Source organism: Empidonax traillii, unplaced genomic scaffold, assembly GCF_003031625.1.
Source record: "Empidonax traillii isolate 1590-97213 ecotype Southwest subspecies unplaced genomic scaffold, ASM303162v1 scaffold776:size297702, whole genome shotgun sequence".
Classification (NCBI taxonomy): Eukaryota; Metazoa; Chordata; class Aves; order Passeriformes; family Tyrannidae; genus Empidonax; species Empidonax traillii.
This window is the reverse complement of record NW_020955969.1, coordinates 97,364-120,756: the sequence shown is the minus strand read 5'-3', so window position 1 is coordinate 120,756 and position 23,393 is coordinate 97,364. Positions and strand designations below refer to the sequence as shown.

At 43.6% G+C, this 23,393-nt stretch overlaps 1 protein-coding gene across 1 annotated transcript in view; it reads right to left on the bottom strand.

Moving 5' to 3' along the window:
• Positions 1–23,393, bottom strand: part of CMIP (c-Maf inducing protein) — a 131,976-nt gene that overhangs the window by 42,087 nt on the left and 66,496 nt on the right. Inside the window, exons 2-3 of the mRNA XM_027901340.1 lie at positions 20,671–20,796; positions 12,043–12,093 (exon numbers count right to left, since the gene is read on the bottom strand). Of these exons, the coding sequence (XP_027757141.1) occupies positions 12,043–12,093; positions 20,671–20,796 (177 nt within the window). The remainder of the gene's footprint in view (positions 1–12,042; positions 12,094–20,670; positions 20,797–23,393) is intronic.

Sequence of the window (23,393 nt, the reverse complement as noted above, 5' to 3'; positions counted from 1 at the left end):
TGTACAAAAAGACTAACGTGCTGCTCTCTAAAACAGATGCAAAACAGAAGCAGCAAACTTTTGCTCTCTACCGTGTTTTCAGGTCAAGGTATTTTCCGCATTTTTCATTCTACCCAGTGCTAAATGCTGAAGTGCATCAACTTCTCTGCTTCAGTTGCTTCTCTGAATGCAGTCACCTTGGTCAAGGCTGTTTCCCACCAGCTCCTCACCACAGGTCAGAGAGCTGGAGGGAAATGTTTTAAGCTAGGCACTTCTGATTCGCACTCAGCCAAGGTCTAAAAAGCAACTCGTTTTTTGCCAATTCATATAAAAAAGATCCTTGTGAAATTACCATTATTTACTACGCTGACACTGGCACCTATGAATCCATGCCCTGAATAAAAACACTCAGTGGGTTTCTGTCCTGAGCAGAGATCAGTCTTGATGACTGAGAGCAAGAAGGAGAGAAAGAACAAGAAAACCAGGGTGATTTCCTTGAGGTCATAAGGCAAGCCAGGACCAGAGCAGAACCGAGGTCTTCTGCTCTTCAGGCCTCTGAGGCAATTGCTAGACCAAGGAACCCCTAGGGAAAAGCACCACTGGCATGCACTGTGCCCACAGCCAGTTTAAGGTTGACACCCTGGTGCTGTGCTTCCCCTTCACCACATCTTCCTCGACCTCCTTTTTCAGCCCCCATTCAGTCACCTGGTTCTTTCCACCAGTGCCTACCACCCTGCTCCAGATCTCACTGACCCAGGCAAGGAGCCCCAAAGGCTCAGGTCAGCGCTGCCCCAGGGCTGACAGAGTTCAGTGGGTTCAGCCAGCGGTGACGTGGGTTCAGCTGTTACTAAGGCACGAGCTGGAACAACCACACAGATACTTCCCAGAAGCTCAGTTTGTCCTTTGCTCAGGTACCACTGGGACAGAACCACTGCAAAGTAAAAGAATGCTGAAACCAACAGAATTTTAAGAGGATGAAACAGAGACAAAACGTGTTTCTGCTTGGGCCACGAGAAGTGCAAAGTGGGAGTGGGACGAGGGGGCTCACAGGGCAGGCTCCTCACTCACCTCCCAGCATGACACTGGGCAGCTGCAACATTAATGCACTGAAGAACTTGCTCCCAAAGCATATTATATATCTTATCTATTTATATATATATATATCTCCACCTCCTTTGCACACAGCTGTCACCTGACTGACCATCACGGGCTTCTGCTCTCTGATGTGCTCAGGACTACTGCAAGGATATCCTTCAGTAAGTGGGGGGGAATGAGATGATGGAAAGGGAAGGATATTCCATCCAAGGGGAAAAAAAAAAAAAACCCAAACACTGGGCAAGCAAATCTGAAATTCATGAGCTACACTGAAGGCAAACCTACACACAACTCCAGTGTATGTGCCTCCAAAAACTGAAAGCAACTCAAAACTTGTGGGCTCCTTCTTGCCCCCTAGGCAGGGAGGGAAGAGGTTTGTCTTTGGCAGACCTTCCCACCACACCAAGCAGTGAAACCGAGCTTTGTTTCTGCTGGTGTTCCTGTCTTTCTCTCGAATCCCTGCACAGCCCTCGGGTCTCTGAGATGCACAAACACAGCTGGCCAAGGCAAACCCAAGCTCTACCTTATTCCTGCATTTGAGATGCCATTTCCCCAGCCAGAAAACGCAAAAGGCCAAGTGTGGTTCCAGCTGCACTTCGCCTGGGCTGATGCGGTTACTCCTGTAATCAGACCTGTCCACAGGGGAGACGTTTTTTGGCACGGCCGACACTGATGCATTCCCCGAAACCCTCCATCCCTGCTTCCATTTCCTTTTGGCAAACACTCTCATTCTTCAGGCCCCAGTTCCAGCACCAGCTTTACACTTCAGGTTGGCAAAACATCAGCTTTCATCCTGCACACAGCAACTGCTGTTCCGTATTTTTCGTGCCGGAGCCAAGCTGGGGTTTGTTTTTAATGTTGCTTTGGCTATGCGGAATTTCACTATGACTGCAGATACATCCCCAGCAGAAGCAGAAGCCACTCCCTGCTCACAAAAAGAAGCCTTGGTAGAGACAAAGCTGGTATCTTGGGTTCAAAATTTCCTGGGACATCTCCCCAAATGAAGACATCTTTTAAAATGTGCTGTCCCATGAGCATTTGGGTGTTTTGGTTTGGAGGTTTTTTATTAAGTAAAAAAATCACATAGCACCTTTTCCTCCTATCCTGGGCAGGAGGAAAAGCTTCAAGACAGTTAATCAACACAGTTGTCTCACATGTACAGCAAAGGTTTGCACTAACTATGGTCTGAGGGAGGGGGGCTTACAAACCCTCCTTAGTTGCTTTAATCTCTAATGCAGAACGAGTGAGGAAAACCTCCACAGAGAGGTTGTTGGAGTCACACAATCAGGGCAGGAGGCAGACACCCTGCTTGATCTACAGCAATTTAACAGCCTCTGACTCATCAGCAGAGGGAAGGTTTCAAACATGTTTAGACACAACTGCCTCCTCCTCTTGCAGGACCTGCCTGCTGCAGCATATTTGGCCCTTCTCTCCAGAGCAGCAAATGCTCCACACGGACACTGTCTGGACATCGGGATCTCAGTGTTCTGGCACAACCCACAGTTTCCAGAGGGGTGCGAGTCTGACATGCTTCTGGATTTGACATCATGCAGCATGAGGTGGAGTCAGCACAATTATGTTCAATTAAAAAACAAACAAAAAAAAAGAGCAAACTACTAGACAAAAAGCAGGAATACATGCACCATACACACTCCACTTTCTGTGGACCAACTGCATTGCAGTGCACAGGGGGAAAAAAAGTAGTACTAAGTAAATAAACTACAGCAGACACTGTATGACTGTGGAGTCTGACATGCAGCAAACAGAAAGCAGGTGACACAAAGCACTGTGACATAACCTGCCACCTAGGTGTGGTCCTTGCTGTGAGCTGCTCTGTGCAGAGACCTGCCATTACTGACTGCATTACAGAGCGCCCCTGACACCCAGCCAAACTCACCCAGGCCCCTAACACCTTTGTGTTCCAACACATGATGGCTGTGTCTGTGGAGCCTGGCCCTTGGCATCCACCAGCTCTCAGCCTGTGGTGGGAATAAATGACTTTGCCACTGCAGAGAAGAGATAGTGTGTAGGAAAAAAAAGGAACAGGCGCAATCTTATCGTCACTGCACTTTGACCAGGTCTGCTGCTGAAGAAAAAGCTGTGCACAAGGCCACCCTGGAGCACAGCCAGGCATACCTGCTGTGCAGAACCCCCCCAGCTCTGGCACTGCGCCCTTCAGATCCCACTCAGGCACGAGAGAGCTGGTCACCACCGGGAAAACAGGACGTTGCCTCATCTGCAAGGCTGCAAAACATGTGCCTGTAAATTCAGGCATGTAGGAACTCTGATCGGAAGAACTCACCACCTGAGAAACCACCTCAAACTGGGACTAAGCAGCCACTATCACTACACATTGTAGTACTGCCAACAGAAAATAACCTCTGAAAGATAATCTATCTCCCTTCTATTTCTGCTGGAAATTCCAGTAAGCTTAGGCAGCACCGAGTAGCACACAAAGCAATTATTTTTTTCCCAAATATGCAAAATGGATTAAAAAGCCACGTCATCCCTTTTCCTTATCACTCTCTACTGCGGGCAGTGGACACCCTTGGCTTTTCCTGCCCTCCTCCCCTCTCACCAGTCAGCAAAACCGTCCAAATGGACGTTTACACACCTGTTTCACTTTCTCCTCCTTGGCAAATGTATTATTTTGCTGATTTTCTAGCACTTCAGCACCATAAATGGCTTTGGAATTGGCTTCTCTCTTGTGCACCTGCATCATCAATGTCGTCAGCAAGAGAGATGTGCACGGCTCGAGGAACATGTTTGTGTCAGAAAGCTGCTGCAGAGCCTTAGGGAGAGCAGGGACTGGATGCTGATGTGATGCTTGCAAGCATCTTAAAAGGGACTTCAGAAAAGCAGGGTATTTCTGTCTTCAGATCACTGGGCTTTGCAGTTTCTCACAGGGAGATTACCCAACTTCACAGCAGCATTTGCATCTGAAACATTCCCATCACTTTGTTCCATGGTTTTATATCTCATCTTATTGTGCCACATCAGCACAAAACCCCAAAACCTCCCACAATTTTTCAGCCTACCAAAATGCCACCGAATCGCTGCAATTTCCTTGTTTTCTTCCTCTTTTGGACAACTGCTGTGTGACGTGCAAGACTGAATTAAGCCTCACAGCATTCAGCTTTCTGATCCCAAGGCTCCTCAGAGAGGCCAGAGATCACAGGGGTGCTCCCAAAACCCCTGCCAGAGTCACTCACAACAACACTGGTGTCCTGGATCTTGCCTCTGCTCCCACAGCCTAATCTACTATTTCCATCTTAAATGCTCCAGGAAAGAGCACCAGAGACCAGGTAATGGCAAGTAGCTGCAATGCAATGGCTTCTGAATGAAGCTTCTGATACTTTCTCTCCTAATTTTGAAACAATCAGTGTTATGGGGAAAAAAAAAAAAAGGACAAAAAGAGGTGTGATAGACAAGACTGACAGGAAGAGTTAGGGCAGATGCTGCAGGCTGTGACACTTGCAATACACTGTTCCAGGTTCTTTTGTGGACATTAGGAGCAGTTCTATAATCCTCTATTACATTATGCATACTCAACACACTAATGACATTGGAAAAAATAATGTAAGGATAAAACTGAGCAAGAAACGAAAGAAACATTTAAAACAACACCTGGGTCCCCTTTGCTCCTTCAGGCTCGTGTAGGTCTTCTGACACCAAGAATTCTTGTAACATCCAGAATGCAGAGCTGGGCCCCATGGCAGCAGCTTAACAAGGCACTTAACATGCGTCAACTCCCAGAGTTAGCTTTTCACATCCCATGCATCATGCCAGGAGGATAATTACACTCCTGGGAAAGACTACCAGTCTCGTCCTTGCCTTCCTAAGAGATCTCCTAAAATGAGATTTTTCTGCAGCTAGGAACCTGAAAAAGACAATCATTTTGGTGCAGCTCTATGTTATGACAGCTACAGACGAGAAGTTGTGATTTGGGGAAATTCATGGTCACCACGACCTCAAAGTCCCATATTGCGAAGAATTAGTCATAAGGTCAGGCCTGGAATAACGTGGAGGAGCAATTCCCCGGCACAAAACTCAAGGATCCCTGTTGGCCAGCAGTTCAGCATTCCTGAGAAACAACATACTCCAGCAGTTGTATCTGCTCCTCTTCAGAGCCGAGACCAAAGCACACAATAACAAACTGACCTGTTTATTCAGCTGTTTTTGACACCCCTCTATCTTCAGACCTAATATGAGTTTGAATAGGATAGCATCCAAGTCTAGAGGGGGAAAATTTAGAGCTGGTCCTGACTTAGCTAAAGCAAGATAGAAAATAACTATCTAGTTTCTACTCAAATTTCACCGCTAGGCCATTAATTGGCTTGAGTTCTGCCTCCTTAAAAAAGGCTGTTTTGGCAATGCAGGAGGCAGCTACGGGTGTACAAACCTTCTGTGTGCAGATGGCTGGGTGAGAGCAGAGCAGCTCAGGGCAGCAGCTCAGAGCCAGGCTGGCATCTCAGTGTGGTGCCAAGGGCCTCTTTGGGTTGGACAAAGTGCTGTGCTGACATGGACACGCAGCTCCCAGATTTGAAGTGATTCATGTGAAGCCAACACAGAGAGGAGCACAGCCGGCGACGAGCTGCCACCGCTGCAGATGTGCCTTATGGGAGGAACCTGCTCCAGTGTGCCCCCAGAAAGAGTGAGGGATTTTCCCAGTGCAAAGGCAGGGCCACTTCACCTGTTCTGGTTCTTAAAACATCGCCAGTGTTTCATGAAATGTGTAAAAGAAAAAAAAAAATTTTCTGTCAGCATCTTGTCTGTTTCTCATCTGTTCGTTTCCACTTCCCGAAGTGAGATCAATGCCCTTCTGGTGTGACAGCACAGCTACCTCGAGCAAACTTGAGATCCCAGAAACAGAAAACAAGGCCAAGATTTTTAAAGTGACTTCTGATAACAGATGGCCTGAGACTGTCAAACTTGTGCAGGAAAAATGAGAGAGGCAATGGACTTCATGAAGAAAGTACAAAGAAAAAATGAAACAACAAAATACCCCCCCCCCAATTTACCTACAAAAAGTAACCATTATGGAAATAAAAGGCATGTGAGTATTCCACGTAAGATTTCCATGATGCTGCTTCTGAATTAGCAATGAGGTTGTTCAGATTACAGATGACAGAGCAGAATTATCAATCACCAGATGAAGGGCGAGGGGATGTTCCTGGAGAGCCCCACACAAGCAGTCCCAGCTGCGTTTCACACTACCTTTCAAGTACAAAAGAAGAACAAACCATGCCAGCAAACATCTAGCTCTGGTTACCTTAAAAACCTGTTCATGGTCTCCCATAATTGGTACCTGTGCATTTCATGGGAAGAGCAGAACCACCAGCCAAAAACCTGTGGGCTTCCTTTTATCTGTCCAAGCAAGAAACAAGCTCCTCCAAAACTATTGTGTCACCAAAGCCCAGAATGCTTCTAAAGCCCTGAGGCTTGGAAAGGCAAAACTTAATTCCACAGTTTTGGTTCTTTTTGATACATTATTGACTGAAATGAAACTACATTAATGACAGAAAATGAAAACTTTTGTGTTCTGTGAAAATACCTCAGTTTTACACATGAAGAAAGCAAAGAAACTGTCACAGGGTATCAAACCATCCTCTCTCAGACCATAAATTAGGTGACTAAATACATTGGCCCTTAAGCCACGTGATTTTTTTTCCTGATCTCACAGCTTTAAGGCATGATTTACCGAGATTTAAGACTATAAATTTCTTTAATGTCATAATTTCAATTCTGTATAAGCCCCACTCCTGTATCAGCACTATTTTTAATCATTACCATGGTGACAAAGCCGTAAAGGTGCTTTACACTAGGAAGGCTTTACCACACTTTCAAGAACAGTTGCTCCCAACTTCATTTTCTGCAGTTTTAAAGCACAGAAAAGTAAGTCACTCTTAACTTTCACCGTTAGATAGAAAAACTGATATTCACCCATGGCTATTGTATAAAAAATATTCAATACTAATGAACAAGGAATTCATAACCTGGACCACAGAATGTATTGTCATTTGGGTCAAGTATGACTTTATTTGACAGCCAATCCCTTTGCAATTAATAGGGTTGCTTGTTCATGGAAGTATCTGTTTCCTGAAGACACAGATAGAACAATCCCTATGAGAACCAGGGAAATATTAATCCAAAATTAAAGTTTTTGAATGAAGGCCAACACTGCTCGTTTTAGTATTCAATGCAAAGTGCCTGCAAATCCCAAATGACAACATTGTTCCAGTTTCCTAATTCATGGGATTCAAAACACGGAATCTGGGTAGAAAACCAATTCTAAAGCAAAGGTAACGTGACTGTTGACTGCAAGTCAGGGGTGTGTTTGCTTGCTGGACTTCACCAGCACGGTCAGCAGGATGAGGGACAGGGCTGCTCCCCCCAGCTCAGCACTTGTGAGTCCACCTGCAAACTCTGTGCCTGGTTTGGGGCTCCACAGCTTGGCTGTACAGCCTCTCAGCAACCTCACACAACCTCAAAGTAAACCCTGCACTGCGTGAGGAGAGGCGTGGTGTGGGTGGGGAGGGGACCAGGCGATGTTCAAAGGTCCCTTCCAACCTAAACAATTCTACAATTAACACATTTGAACTGTCCCTGCTAAGACACATGTAAACCCCCTAACCGAGCAGCAGCACTCATTGGGGGACACATGAGCACTGGTTAAAAGCATCAGTGGGAAAGACAAGCGCAGGCAAGCCTTTCTAGAAGATCCAGGCCACACAAAGCTCAGTTTGAGTCACACTTCATGCTTTCCTGTGGACCTAGGTCTGTTCTCTCTGTACTGTGTCAATTCAGGACATTCCCCCAAAGGCTGTCAACTGACATGTTTCACTGCTGCATCACTCAGCTCACTGGAAAACACGAGCCACTCATCCCACAATGAGGGCAGTGTTCAGAGCTTACTACCAAGCACGATACAAAATGCAACACACCCTGTGTGACCTCAGGTGTATTTCCCCCAACAACTGTAAATCTAGACCTGTACTTTGCACCACAAGAGAAGACCTAAAGACCCCTGTGAAAAGACCTCACTGACATCTTTCTAATTCAAGTGCTACATGGCACTAAATTAGTCAAATGTGTCTTTTAATGACTAATAATTTAAGTATGAGGTGTAGAAGGGCTCCACATTTTCTACAGAGGATGGTACCTCTCTGTGCTCAGCACAGCAAATACACTGAAAATCTTTAGCCCAAGGACAGTAACACATAAACAGGCAACAAAGCAGATGGATGTTGGCTGGGGAAATGCCAAGGGTACATACTTGCTTATTTGTGTGTGTCCCAAAATTACCAGTCCTGGTATCCCTCAAAGCCAATCTTAGCTGTATCCATCCCCTACAGCAGTGGTTGGTCACCACTGTATCTAGCCCAGATCCACAGAGGGCAATGAACTGCATGTGTTATTCTCTTTTGTACATTCACAGAAAGTGTTGTTATCTTTATTGATACAATGTTATGGCTTATCAGCTTCCAAATACCAAAGATTATGTATCATGGTTTCAATCCAACCTCCTTGGTTGAAAGGAACGTTCCTTGCACAATGGATTAATGACTTGTTTATGTTTGAGGAGCTGGAGAGCTGTTGGCATGTTCTGTTTACTCTCTGGACAAAGTCTGGCTTAGTTATAACCCGAAGGAAATCAGGATTTCTAAAAATAGGTTGAGGTGGCCAATAAACCTTTAGGAGTTGTGATACTCACTGATATCCAGATTAAATGAGGAATTATGAGTAACCTTAGTGGGAGGGTTTGAAATGGAAAACCCAAGGAGAAGATGACTACATAAGGAACACTCACTCTGTCCCTACATCCCTGGTGACTCTCCAATGAGCACAGGATTCAAGGAGGAGGACACATCTAAAGAGCTGTGTAAGCATTTGTCAGCTAGTTAGCTGGATGACACATAAAACCTCTTGGAGCTGGATCTAAAACATGGATAATTACATGTTTGGTTTTCTTTTATTTCTGTTTATCCTTAGCATCTCTTCTATTATTCTCTGGGCTGCAGAAAGAAATTATTCTTGATTTTTATTTCAATGTTTGTCTCTAGAACAGAAACGATTTCCAGGGTGCCGGCCGGCAAACTGAATTCCCACAGCGTGTTAAACCTTAAAACTGCACCACATTAAAGCTCCCTCACAGACCCCTGCACCTTCATACCAGACCAAGAGATAACCAGTATGTGCCTGAAACTAAAGCATTTCCCCAAATATTTAGCTGCAGCTATCCACCGGACCCAGCCATTTTCCAGGCAGATCAGAGGACATACAGCATCTGACTCCCAAGGCTTGAAGTGCAGGAAAAGGAGCCAGAAGGACACTGTCAGAGTATCAATCTGCTCCCAAAATTGTAATTTAAGGAGGGGCAGTCCCCACTGCTTGGAGTTCTCAGAACATCAGTTTGCCATCTGTGAAGTGGGTTCCTCCAGTCTTGTTTGGGCAGGGGACGTCAAGGTCTCCTGCTCCACCTACATCTGATGGCTAATACGGTGGGGCCCTGGGTTCAGCTGGACCCCCTGAGTGCTCCCACCACACAAGTACAAACGACAAGCTCATCTCTGTTGAACGTTTTCCCCTGGACAGCTCTCTCTGCACCCGTTTGCATCTGTGTTCTACACGCCCGCAGAAATGTTTTGACCTATTATTTGTAAGACCACTGGACAAATATATCATTCATCAGCACAATCACCCAATTACAATACAGCTGCAGTGATCTCTCTGCCAGCTGGTGCTTTGTGTAAATGACCCATTCCAGAAGAATAGGCTTCCTGTTTTTTGTGGGTTCCCTCACTACCTGCTTAATCATCAAACCATACAAATTATGGAGTGAGATGAACTTTGGCACCTCACTCTTAAAGCTGTGGCACCAGAAAACTGATAAACCTCACTAAGGTAGATGCTTAACTGCACTTCCCTCTCCTTCTAGACAGCTTGTCCTCTGTCTTTGTCCCATTGTGATCTCACTTAAACCTGCCAGAGAGCAGAAAGCTACCAGATGCTCTTCCTCTGAATTGTTAAGCAACAAAACCCACCTAAACTACCTCCTTTTCAGCAAAGAGGAATTTCTTAGTGTCAAGTACCTGGGCAGTGACTAAACCCTGTCACTGTTCTTATGGGAAAAAGCTACTTGCTATTCTTGATAAAGGGAAGGCCTTTCAAATCAAGATAATATTTCACTTGTTTTTCAGAAACAAACTTAATGGGGGTGGGGAGGGAAGCAAGGAAGCAAAAATAAATTCTACTTTGCACCAACTTAAATTACTCAGAGTTTCCCAAAATGAGAGGCTTGGTCAGAAGCATTGGAAAGTTTAAGAAATACTCCTTTAAAAACAACTCCCACAGAGCAAAGCTCCCTCTCCACGACCAAAAGGCATGTGAGCAAGTCAGGTCATTCTGTCAAGGCTTTTTTTTCTTTCTTTCTTTCTGTTTTTTTTTGTTTTGTTTTGTTTTTAAGTAATTTAATGGATACAGTGAATGGTAGTGGCCAGGTTGCATCTTTACCTCATCTTATTTGGGTTTTGTTTTTTTTAGAGTTGCACCCCTGACCGCAATTTTTCCCTCACTGCAGCAACAAAGTGGGCATAAAGCACCAGCACACTGGCACCACAGCCATCCCAGCTGGGGGTGAGGTAGGAAAACAAATGCCTTTAAAATTTCTGTCCACCCTTTCTCTGATCATCCTTGCCTGCCAAAGCAGGAGGGAAAATAACGGGCCACATGGAGGTCCTGCCTCTGCGTGCTTTAAGTGCTTTGTTATCCTCAGGAGTCGCAGGGAAAGCAAGGCTGGCCGGGCATTGTGTTAATGATACTGTCAAGAGGCCAAAATAAAGTGCTGCACCACAGCCCAGCCTTCTGCTATCAGCACTACTGTCCCACGCTCATTTGGGCAATCAGGGTAACAGGTTGGAGAATATGCCAGTGGTCTGGAAAAGGAGATCTCAACACTTGGCTTCTGCTGATAAGAACCTGGATCCGCTCGGAACACGGCTCTGCCAGAGCTGAGGGCTACACAAAGCACACCAACACTGCAGGCTTGCCACACAACTATTTTGCAACTATCAAACACACCTACAACAAAACCAGTTTGGTGGGAGGGGCTTCCGTATATTTTCACATGTGGTTGCTGTCAGCAGGCTGAAATCTTGATAAGCTACGCAGCCAGCTTGGCTGACTTCACTGAAACCCTGCTGGAGACAAGTCCTGAGCTGAAAAGCTACTGCTTGTGTTTCCCACCACGAGACAAGGGAGGACAACCATATTCAACATCTGGTCAAAATTTGTTTCCAGCTGCAAAGATCCATAGAGATTCCATCCAAAGGTCAGCAGCTACGGGTTTTGATAAGGAATGTGCTGCTTTTGAGAGACAATGTTGTCACTGTGATCCACTTTCCCTGCTCAGGGCAATCAGCCCATTGTTCCCACTGGAAATGAGAAAGGGCTTGAGGTTTCTGAAATGGAAACTGCCTTTAATTTCAAGTCATCCTAAAGCATAAACATAGACTGATGCATAACAGACTGATGCTGCATACTGTAAACAACTCTAAAAGACACTCTTGCTCCCTGATTTCTCAGAAAAAGGAAAAGCAAACAAATAAAAACTCTCAAAATATCCCAAGAGTCCAGAGGATATGATAGGTGAACTCACTCTGTAAGATATTGCACTTTATAGTACAAAACTAAAACCATCCTATCTCTGTTCTGTCTAAATGTGAATTTACTGGCTATCTACTTTTTGGAGCCAGTCACATGTTGATAAAGCTGGGCTGTGTAACATAATTTTCACTTCATTCGTGACGTGAGCAAGTGGAGACTGCATACATGTTCTTATTTAGGGTTTCTGTAACAAAAGGACTTTATCCCTTCAGTGGATAAAGTTCTTCTTACAGTGAAGGAACAGGGAATTCTACAAAGTACTCTTAAAGGCAGAGAAGGAAGACAGTGAAGTGCAGAACTTACCTTCCACTGCAAAGAATGGAACCACTGATCCCTCAGGTAACTGTTTGCAGCCTGCAATGAAGAAAAGTTACAGACAGAGTCATTAGTTTCTACCAGTGCTTCAGGTCACTCAGCCACTTTACACCATAACCAGTTTATCTGCACAGAAAGCAGTGACACAAAGACCTCGCTGCAAACGTAAAATACCGAACCAAAACCTTACGAAATATTAACCTCCTATGAAATGGTGTCCAACCCAAAGACTGTGAAAAGTCCTCCCTGATTTCAATCAGGTTTGTGTCAGATCTTTAATGTCTGTAGGGCATTTGCCTCTGCCATTAATCACTGGGAGCAGAGTAAGAAGATGGGTTGACATTTTACTAGGAGGGGTGGGTTTTTTCCATACTCTGGTTTCTCTTCTCGTCCTGCTCCTCAGCTGGCCCCAGAGCAATCCAAATAATGTCTCTGCTCTCTCAGCAATATTAGGGCAGCGAAAAACACGACACACTCAGACGTGCAGATACTTGCACGGGCTGTTTGCAGCAACGGCAGAAATGTTGCAATAATCACTCCCAGCCATCACCCATTTTTGTCCCTATTAAGCACAGCTGCCAGAAATTCCCAGTGTGAAGCCAGGTCGTAGCCAATGGAGGAATAGTTCAACACTCCCAAAGGTCAAAAGGCTCCATATCAAAAAAATATAAAAGCCTCCACAGTGACGTAAACGTGCATGCCTTAACAAGGTGACATGAGTCTGAAATATTTGAGTGGGTAGAGACGCCCTTTGGCTTTTCCAATTCCACCTCAGCGCTGCCAATGGGCAATTTTTACTCACCATTTAAAATGTTTTACACAAACAGTGAAAATTACAGGATAGCCTATAAATCCATGTTTAAAAAAAAAAAAAAAAAGAACATAAAAAGTGAGGTTCTTCACCAGCTAAAACCCACATACTTCTTGTAAATTAAAGCAACATTTAACAAGTATCAATCCCCAACACCTTTACGGGTAAGTATTCAAAATCCACACCACAAAATGTATTTCATCTCCTGACACTGGTTCAGTTCATTGATAATGGCAGGAATACTAAAAATTTTAACACTGCATGGTTACCAAAAACATGTTTAAATTCTCAAGGTCAGATACCGATTGCTTGGTGACATAAATTTGGACTGATTACTCTGAATTAAATGGAGTAATGTCCTTTTATATATGTGTTGCATATTATTTATTTATATATTAATGAGAATCAATTGCTCCTGCAGTAGATGTCAAGGCAATAAAGCAGGAATAAATATATCATAAATAATCTTGGTTGACCAGAGAGTTTATCAAAAACTTTCCATTTCAAGAATAATGCTGATATCAGAAGACGAAACCGCTACAAATGGAAACATAAAACATAACTTCCTCTTCTTGTTTTCTTTTTCTTTTCTTTTCATGCAATGAAAAGCTATAAAAGCATTTAGAGTGCAGATTTTCAGGACGTTTCACTCAGTCAATATTTAATGTTTTCTTTCTGTTATTTACAAAGTATTTTATGTTTATTTGTGCATTATAACACAAGATAGACTTTTTACTTATACATGTTCTAGAATTAAATTTCAATTCAATATACTTTGTACTATATTTTAATATAATAAAAAAAACAATTTTGCCACCAAAAGCTGGAAGAACACTTTTAACAGAATTTAAAAAGCATGAAGTAAATATGCTTAGATATGTCTTATCTAAGATAAAATGCTTTAAAACCCCACTAGACTTCTTCAAAGGATTCAATTTCAAACTGAACCTTTTTTTCTTTTTCCTTTTTTTTTTTTTAAAGGAGAAAACCCGTTCATGAAGGAGAACAAAAGACCATCTTTTCAATTGCTGCATCAAAGCCCTTTAAAGAATAAGTCAAACTGAAAGTTTTTGCAGGCTTGCTGTATACCAAGCAAAAGCACCAATAATATTGCAAGGTGCACATCCCTTACTTGCTTAAAAAAATTAGGCAGATTGAGTTTATAGGAGCTAGGTAAACTAAGATACTGTTATTTACATTTAGAAAACCCAAAATACTCTAGAGGGATGAAGTACTTCACTCAAAGAGGCAAAATGTCAACCTGATTCAGTCCCTGGAATGGTCTGACACTGAAGTTGAAAGTAAGAGCAAATAGTGAAGCCCAAAATGGGAACTGTTGAGAAGTGTTAATTATTCTCCTGCTTTAGGGACGTCAGTAGCTGCAGACTGTAAGACCACTGCAAATAATTAGAAAATATTATGTGTAGGTAGCTTGTGCAAGCAGCTGGAGCCTTAACTATTAACGAGGTCAAACAGCATCACGCAGAGCAGGAGACACGAGTGGACTGCAAATAGTGGGGGAGAAAAGAAATGGAGAATGCTGTAAGACATGGAAGCAAAACTGGCAAAGGAAAGACTTGTATAACTCCATGGCAGCGATACATGAGAGCCATTTTAAAAGTAAAATTAGCAAAGTGACCGGGTTCCAAGTGTGGGACTGAGCACTGCCTGCATGTAGTATTAGTTATTGTATTAGCATAGAGAAGTGATCAAGCAAACTTGCACCTGGATCCAAGTTAGGACTCTGAACCACTCTAAATCGGGCTGCCATGCAAGGCCAAGGAATATGAAGACAGGAGAAAAAGGGAATAGAAAATGGAAAACCAAACCTTAAGGGAATCCCCACACTTCTGTTAATGATCACTTGGAAAGTCAACAGCCATTTCACCAGCACTCCTTCCACCGTGTTCGACACAGATGGACCGAGTGCTTTAACCCAACCACTGTTATCTGGAGGGAGCTGTCTCTGACACCAGCATTCCCCACTTTTCCCAGGCAGCAGGGATTATCCTCCCAGTGCACCCTTCCGCCTCCCAGCAAGCTGCAAAACCACAGCAACGTGCAGGAAACACCGGATCTTCTGCAAAGGACAACAAAGAGCTCGCTCTGGGGCCCCTCGGTCCTCCCTCCTCATTTTCAGGCTTACACTGAGAGAGGACTGCAGGGAATCTTTCTTTCCTATCAAAAGAACAGTGAGCTCACAGCAGGCCAGGATGACAGAAGAGCCCCCAGGCTCTTGGGGGTGCTCAGCTGTCCAGCTGATGGCCAACTCTGCATGCACTGACCTACTGAAGCACCTGGGTTACTGGGCACAACACTTCTCAAGTTTGGAGCAATGAACACCGAAGTGTAAAGCACTGGAGGGAACTACAGTTCATTTACAGGGCTGCACATACACATCTACAGGTTCATCTGCTTTGCACTGAGGGAGCCCAGCCCTTCTGCACTGAGCTCATGTATTTCCTGAGAACTGACACCTAGGTTTTCTACTCCAGCTGTGGGCATCGGCTACTATATTTATACAGCCCTAGGGTACAATAAAAAGGAGAAAATGAGACACAAAAGACTTTAAACCAGGCTTTCCTTAGGCATTCTGACCGCACAGGGACAGTTTCCTCACTCTCAGCGTTGCCCACACAGTTGGGTCCAGTCCTACACCACTCATCTTACACCTTTCCAACTTAAAAAACCTTCAACATGGAAATGTTTTGCCTGCTATTGGCACAAACAGTGAGAAAGGACTGGAGTACAACTGAATTTTTTTAAACTTATCTATGTAAAATAATAGTTTAGGTCTCCAGTGTGTTCAGTATGTTTAGGCCCCAATTCTGCTAAGAATTTTGTTCTCAAAGGCAGTGGCTTTAGCAGGGTTCTGGGTGGCACACAGTCCAGCTGAGCTTCTTGCACAATCAATCCCTCATGTTGGTTTTGCACAACCACAACATAATAGAAAAATACTTAAGAAAACAGGATACAAGAAGATTCAAACTACTTGTAGCTTATTTATTATTCCAGTGAGGAAGAATATCTACTTTAAGAAAGCCTACTGTTGGCAGTATTTTTTTCTAAGATTAACTGATCCTGGAATTCTGTTCTGAAGGATTTTATACCCTCATTTTTGGGGTGTAAATGTTCAGTCAGAAAGGAAAAGCCACCTGGGATCACCTGCAGTATAAACTTTCCTCACAGGATTAATCTCATCAGCTTTAAAACGCTCACAGGAAAACTGTGCAAGAGATTAAATGCCTGCATATGCAAAGCTTTGGTCAACATGAGTAAATTTACACCTCTGCTCAAAAAGGGAAGTATTTTCCCTTCACCCAAACTACTTCAATTCTTAGTCAGTGGGTAGGAACACACGTTTTTATTAAAAAGCAGTGTAACATTTTAAAAGCAGATTTTCTTTTTGCTCACAAAAATAGGGAACTGAACACTTGTTTCATGCCAGCATTACAGCCCCTGCAGTAATTTCCACCCAGGCAAGGAGGAGACAACGTAGGAACCTGTGTGCTGCTGAGAAACAGAACACCTGAAACTCTGCAAGAAACCAACCCCTCCAGAAATGATGGGGAAGACCTTTCCCATTCCCTTTAACAGTAAGTTACCACCACAGCACCCCTTGTTACTGGCACAGTAACAAAAAGAATTCAGAAGAATGCAAGAACAGGCTTGTCCATGCAGCAGAACGTTCCCAGGTTTCTCCTTGCAGGAGCGTCCTTCCCGCGTACCCTTCCAGGGGATTTTGCCATCCGAAAAGATGTGGCAATAGGTGGGGCTTGATGATCCAGATTCTGGTTTGGACTCTTCATGGGTTTATTCTGTAATTCCCTTTCTCTCTCTCCCTCACTTGCTTCATGGTCAGCAGGATGGGGGTTTGTTATGCTTTTTTCCAGCTGATATTCATTACTGGGACTCATGAAATGCTGCAGGATTCTGTGCACCAGTTTATTGTCAGCAGAGCAGAGCGGCCCAGGGCTGCAGGAAGCCAAGGCCCATGGTACACACACACTGCTCATGCAGACTGCACAAAACCTTCACATTGCTGATGTAAATCCAGTGTCCTACCTCCAGGACTCGGGCAAGCCTTCAAGTGAAAGCTGCCACTCTCCTGGCTTAACCCAGGGTATGGACAGAGGTGCTGGTAATTGTTAGAAACACTGTTTTCCTCCTTAAAATATTCCCCGTCTCTGCTGGATTCTGGTCCTTGCATGACCTCTCCACACAGTTTTGGCTGGACCAGCACTTAAAACAAAAGCCAGGTTCTGCAAGGAGACTAAAATAAAATGTTACTAAAAACCCAGTGGAAACACTTATCATGGGGACTCCCTGGCACAAACAGCGTGTTCGAGCACGGAGCTGAACGTGTGACTGTTGTGCTTGTCAAGGCTTCCTGTTCTGTTTGTTTTTCCTTCTGACTGCACTCGATTGCCAAGAAATGAATAAAACAACACGAGCGATAGGCATGGAAGTGGTGGCTTTAAGGCTGAAAGGACATCATGGGAAAGCAGACAGCACTGTCAGGACTGAAATACCAAAGCCTTTTCCCCGGGACTCTTCCTACATTTGGTGCTAAGCAGCTCATGAAATTATACTGTAAGGGGTTTTTTTTTCCCAATCTCTTTCAAAAGGTTTTTCCAGTTATTTCACTATCAGTGGCAGCATCCTCCTCATAATCATCCACACAATACCATAATCACACCCTGTGCTTTACAAAGGGAAAGCAAAAGAGCAGAAGTCTAGCCCAGCTCAAGGAGGCACAGCTATTACTGATACTAAAGAGCTCACACTTCATCAAAAGCTAAATTTAGCTCCCATTTCCTGGCCTGAAGGGCTTGTGGCCTATGAGCCAGCTTCAGCAACACCTTCTTTCACACCTGCCATCCCAGCTGTAGGAAAGAAAGAAAATCTGTGAGAGTTGATTGTTGCTCACAAAAAAGGATCCAGGGACCACATTATTGGGCAGGAGGAAAGAAAACACAAGCCTCCAATGTGTCTAGAAAATTGACAGTTCATGATCCTCAGAAACCTGACTGTCCAGGACTCCCACAAGGGAGAGTGAGAGTCACCAAATGCCGGGTGGTAAAACACGCCTGTGCTCTGACAGTTGTGCTCATACAACAAACACTGAGTGGGAGGCAAATCGCACATGGAGGTGACTTTTCAGCGTGAACCCAGCCTGGATTAAGCTGTTTGCTGCCTGAGAACCAAGTCTTCCTGTGAAACCCAGGTGGACACATCCTGTTATCAGGATCCCATTTCCTAAGAGGAGCTGCATCACCTCCGGTGCTGCACGTCAGGTGTCGTGTTCAGATGGGCTGGGATGGGTCAGTATTGCTATGGGACGGCATCAGGATGATGTAAGGAAAGGTAATGGCACTCTTCCCTCTCTGACTCATTACCATGCAGTAATGAGCCAGAAATAGACCTTGGTGCCAGCAGAGAGGGGATGAGAACTTGAACACGGACTGGGACTCTCTCAGGGCATTTTTCATCCAATTGTTTAGGTTAGAAAAATTATTTGGGGGTTCTCAAAACAGTTCATTTAAACATTATATATATATTACACACACCTCTCCCCCTCATTTACATTAAATCTTTGGAAGAAAAAAAAAAATTTACCAAAAGTGCACTTCAGAACAAACAGTAGTGGGGAACATGTTTTGGACTAGTTTGACTTGTTCCACTATCACACACTTCCTGATACTAGAGCTGGACATGACATCAGAACATGATGCTGCTCAGATTAGCAGGGCAGAATGATTTTATTAAAAACTGGAAGCCATAATTTCCCAAAGAAGTATTGAAGTCTCTTGGAAACAGCTCAGCTGTGCAAGGGCTGCTTTCACCTCCATTTCCCAGCTCCTCAGTGAATGGGTCTTGTGGATACTTCTGCTCTTTGTCAGGGACTTCAGAGAATTTCTACTGAACTCAACTACTTCATAGATCCAGTTTCTGCAACTTGATTTCTTGAGCAGACTAAACATAACTTTGAGAACTGTTTTGCATTGGTGAACACACATTACAACTGTAAAAGGGAAATCTAATTTTACACTCCCTCTGATCTGACCACATTTGATGAACCGAGACAGTACCAAGGACCAAGTCATACTGAAAACATTTTTAAAGTTTGTATTTTCAATTATGTTGAAATTCCCATAGTTCTAATGTAACCTGATCCTGTCTGCTCAGCCAGTCAGCAGTAAAAGTCCAGCTCACTCTGCTTCTTTATCAGTTCCTATGAGGTTACATAAAGACATCAGTCTTTTTGTAGAAAATACCAAAGTATCCATGCTAAGAGGTCACTTTTTCACAAACCCAATTATTTTTGGGTTTGGTTTGTTGGTTGTTTTTTTGGTTTTGTTTTTCTAAAAAAATCAAATGGCAGGCTGCTGCAGATGACAGTCTGTCCACCCTACCCATTTCCTTTCAAGTCAGCGGGGAGCTGTGGGTTCAACCTTTATCTTGTTTCCCAATAAGCAGTCCCATAAAGGCAGCTGCCATAAACTACAGAATAAAGACTTAGAAACAGAATTTGGAAAGGCAGGTGTAATTATTCCATCTGTTCAAACAGATATAGACATAAATGCTACCACCAGTATGGAAAAAAAAAAAACCAGTATCAAAATTATCACAGGAAAAAGAATCAGCTTCGTAAATTATTTTCTCTCTAATTAATCCAATTAACAGATGAGGCAAGGAAGATTTCATCAATAATGAGGACCCTAATCTAGCTGATGGGGAAAGCATGGCTTGTCTCCCAGCCCTCCCTGATGTCATGTACAGCAGAGGTTTTTCAAACCATGGAATGAGGACGTCGGTGGACTTGCAGCAGCCTGTCTGAAATTCAGATTCCCTACAGTAATACCCAAAAATCAGTAAGTCATTCTGAGCCACAGAAATAGTCACTGAGTAGAGGCACTTCCATGTGTTCCATGTGCAATGGGACATGTGCCTGTGCTTCAAGGACATGAGAAAAGACACACAAATCCCACCTATGCACCAAGAGAGTCCACAAAGTTTGATGTTCACCCCAAACTTACTTAACTGCACCATTTTCAGATTAGAAAGAGGGAATGGCTACAGCCCCCTTTGACAGGGCTACAACCCCCAGGATTACACCACAGGAAAGGGAGCTCCAGAAATACACTCCACAAAGGATGTGGCCATGGATGTTTCCATGAACATCTCCAACCATTTCAGAGTGTAAACATATTTGCCATGTCAAAACCCATCAAAACCTTGTGATATTTTTATGACATTCCACAACTATCCCAAATGCCAAGCACAGGCATCCCTTGAAGGGCTGAAGTCAAGGACTGTGTTCTCTGGGATTCTGCTGAAGTAACATATATAGGTATCCATACAAATACACTGAAATCTTTCAGTGGAGATTAAATACTTTAAAAATAGATATCTGCCAGTTCCAGTGCAAGTTCTGGGTTTCCTATATGAACTGAGGGATGGAATTTGTAACTTTTTCCATGCAGAAATAGGACCATATGTAAAAACACAATTGTTCCAGGCCTGCATCAATGTGCCTATCCACAGAGCACTATTTTGCTGCATAAAATCAGCCAGAAGATTTAATCACTGCAGCCCAAAGCTTCCATTCTCACTGCTGAACAACAGGAACAGCTTCAGAGCTATCATGCTGAGCAAATTTTCTGGTGGTTAGATAATCTGACAGTACTGGGTTCTCTGCCTTTTCTGAGCCCATCTAATTAAGATTTCATGCATAGGAAACAGAAGTTAAAGGAGATTCGTAGTAAGAGAGAAAGAAAGTTGTACTTGTGTGTTTACTGTACCTGCAGTAAGACAGTACCCCCCGGGATCGTGAGCTGTAAACAGTACTTAGGGGCATTCTCCCAGGAGAGCAGTTGAACATCTTCAATAGCACTGTAGGAAATGGAGTTTTCCATGTACCCAGTTGGCTGCAAGAAAAGAAAGGAGAAGAAAAAAAAATGTTTACTTAGTCGCCAGAAGTTTCACAATTTCAAAGTAAGAACAGCGCTATCAAAACTTCTCTTGGCTGTTGAAAATATCTGCAAAATCTAACTGGAAAGCAAAATTTGCCCTGGGCCCAAAAATCAATAGAACTTAATTTCAAGCTGAATTGAGCTGTGGAGGAGTCTGGCCATGAACGTGCTCTCAATGTATGAAGAAGCATCTCAGTCACACGGGGAGAACAGCACTGTGCTACAGCAAGGTAGTTTTACTCCCCGCATTCTCATGCAAGTCTGATCAAGCACATAAATCAAGATCTAGACTCCTACATTTGACAGTGGTTCTCAGGGCTCCAAAGATCCAGCCCTCAGATTTAAGACTCAAGCAAAAGCAGAGCAACCAACCTACTCATCTCGGCCTATATGTAAGTACTGCTTTCCTACACTGAGTGCTGATGCCCAGTTTAAAGTGGAAGCCACAATTAAAACACAAATAAGCAACTGAGTTTTGCAATTACATGTACAACATAAAGTGACAGTTGCAAGAAAACTAACCTAAACTCCTTATTAGTATCCCTGTAATTCTTAGGCATTGCAGAAGTACAATTATCTCTGAGATAAGCTGAAATGGAAGTGTATCTATGCAAGCACACATAAAATTATGTCCTAAACAGAAGCTAATACACAGATCTATAGCTGTGTGTCTACTGAGTATGTGTACATACATTGTACTTTATGCAAGGAATTTTTGAAGTAGTTGACTATTTTCTGGAGGCATCATTTACTTTGCTTTGTTAGCAAATTGATCAGTATTGGTATGGCAGAGAAACTATTTTCCAACCAAGAAAAAATAATCCCATTTAATGAACAAACCATCGGCTTGACCATGTCTTGCAAGAGAACAGGGCTCATTACATTTATGAATTATTTTCTCACTATTACTGGTTTACACATAACTTCAACTTCTCAAACTTACTCCCACTGCGCCCAATACGTAAGGTATTTTTAACTGACAGCCTTGGAATAAAGAAGGCAAGGAAGAAACCACATCTATTTCAGGGTCAAACAGGGCCAGCTCCTAAAATCACAACACAGGATTCCTGGGGGCGAGTGTGAAACAAGCAAATTGCATTCGGAACGTCTCTGTTTCTAATTGGTACAACATTCTTCCATAAGTTAAGTAGGTGGTGCATCTGGGAACCGTCCTTTGAAGTTCTACACTTCATACATGTTCATAAGCCCATGAACGTCATCCGCCAAAAACGCAGCGACAGCCCTGTCACCCACCTTTGCTGCTACAAGAATTCAGCTGCCTTTTGAGCAAGAATAACCCAGCGAGGCACACAACTCAACCTCAATATCTTTCTCGGTAGCGGCTCCTGCGGCAGCGCTCGTTTCATCCCAGCCCTGGGTGAAAACAGTTTTCACTGTCTCTTTAACGAAAACCTTGTTATGCAGGAAGTATGATAAACTCCTGCTTATTCATTTACCCACAATATTGTTCTACACTAGTGACTGGAATCCCAGTGGCTTAATGCTGATACCGTACGTCATGCGTTGCCTACTGGAGGGTAATTATCTCATCCTCACAGGAAGCCAAAGGCCCAAGATCCTTCAGTAATCAGCATTACAACACTCAGGGAAAAAAAAATATCAAAACAGCCAACATAAAATCTAGTATGCTCAGGGGGGCAAAGTTATCAAAAACATGCTCGGAAAGACTGGAGAAGGGAGAAACCCAGGACCAGTTGATGCAAATATAAAATGAAACGAATCAAAGTAATTTAAATTTCTCTTTTAAGAAGGTGCTCACTGCCCTTAATACCCTCCATTAACTTCAAAGAGGATTTGAAGAATTCTCACAGAAGCTGTTCCCAAGAGAAGCCTCCTCTATACCTTAAACCATCCACTTAAACAGCATTAAAGACAACTGATCCAGTCCAACCACAGCTCTGTAGCCACACAAAAAGTAGGGCTACACCTCTTCTCACAGGACAGTTCTTTTCCTTATGGAAAATGGAGGAACACAGAGTTTTGAAGTTTGCAAAGGATGGGAAGACTACCTAAAGCGTAACACGGAATTATACAGACGGTTAATGTCTCCAAATGACAGCCAATGAGGTAGTTTATACAGCATTATATGAGCCCATTTCCATACACTCTATCCAGCCATACTCCACACAAAGCTTCACTGCAGTTGTTTGCTATCTTACTTTAAAAATGGGTAGCCCAAATATACTTTAATCCCTGAAAGCAACATGCATTTTTCCTGCTTCATTAAAACCACCAATGTTCTAAGAATTGAAATGTTTTCAGTTCTGAAAACACCAACCACAGGCAGCTTCACCTCTGTTTTGCAACCAAGAAAGTGTGGAGCAAAGTGATTTATCACTGCATAGAGCTCTTGAAACTGTGCTTCTACATGCTGTCCAACACTGAAGACCATGCTCCCACCTCAGGGTTGTGCAGAAACACTCTGAAGAAGCACTGCAATCAGAGCTGTCCTCAGACCTGAGGCTTCCCAGAGCTCACAAGGCTGTGGTGCTCCTCACAGAGACCACAGCACTCGTGAGGTGAAGGTCAGC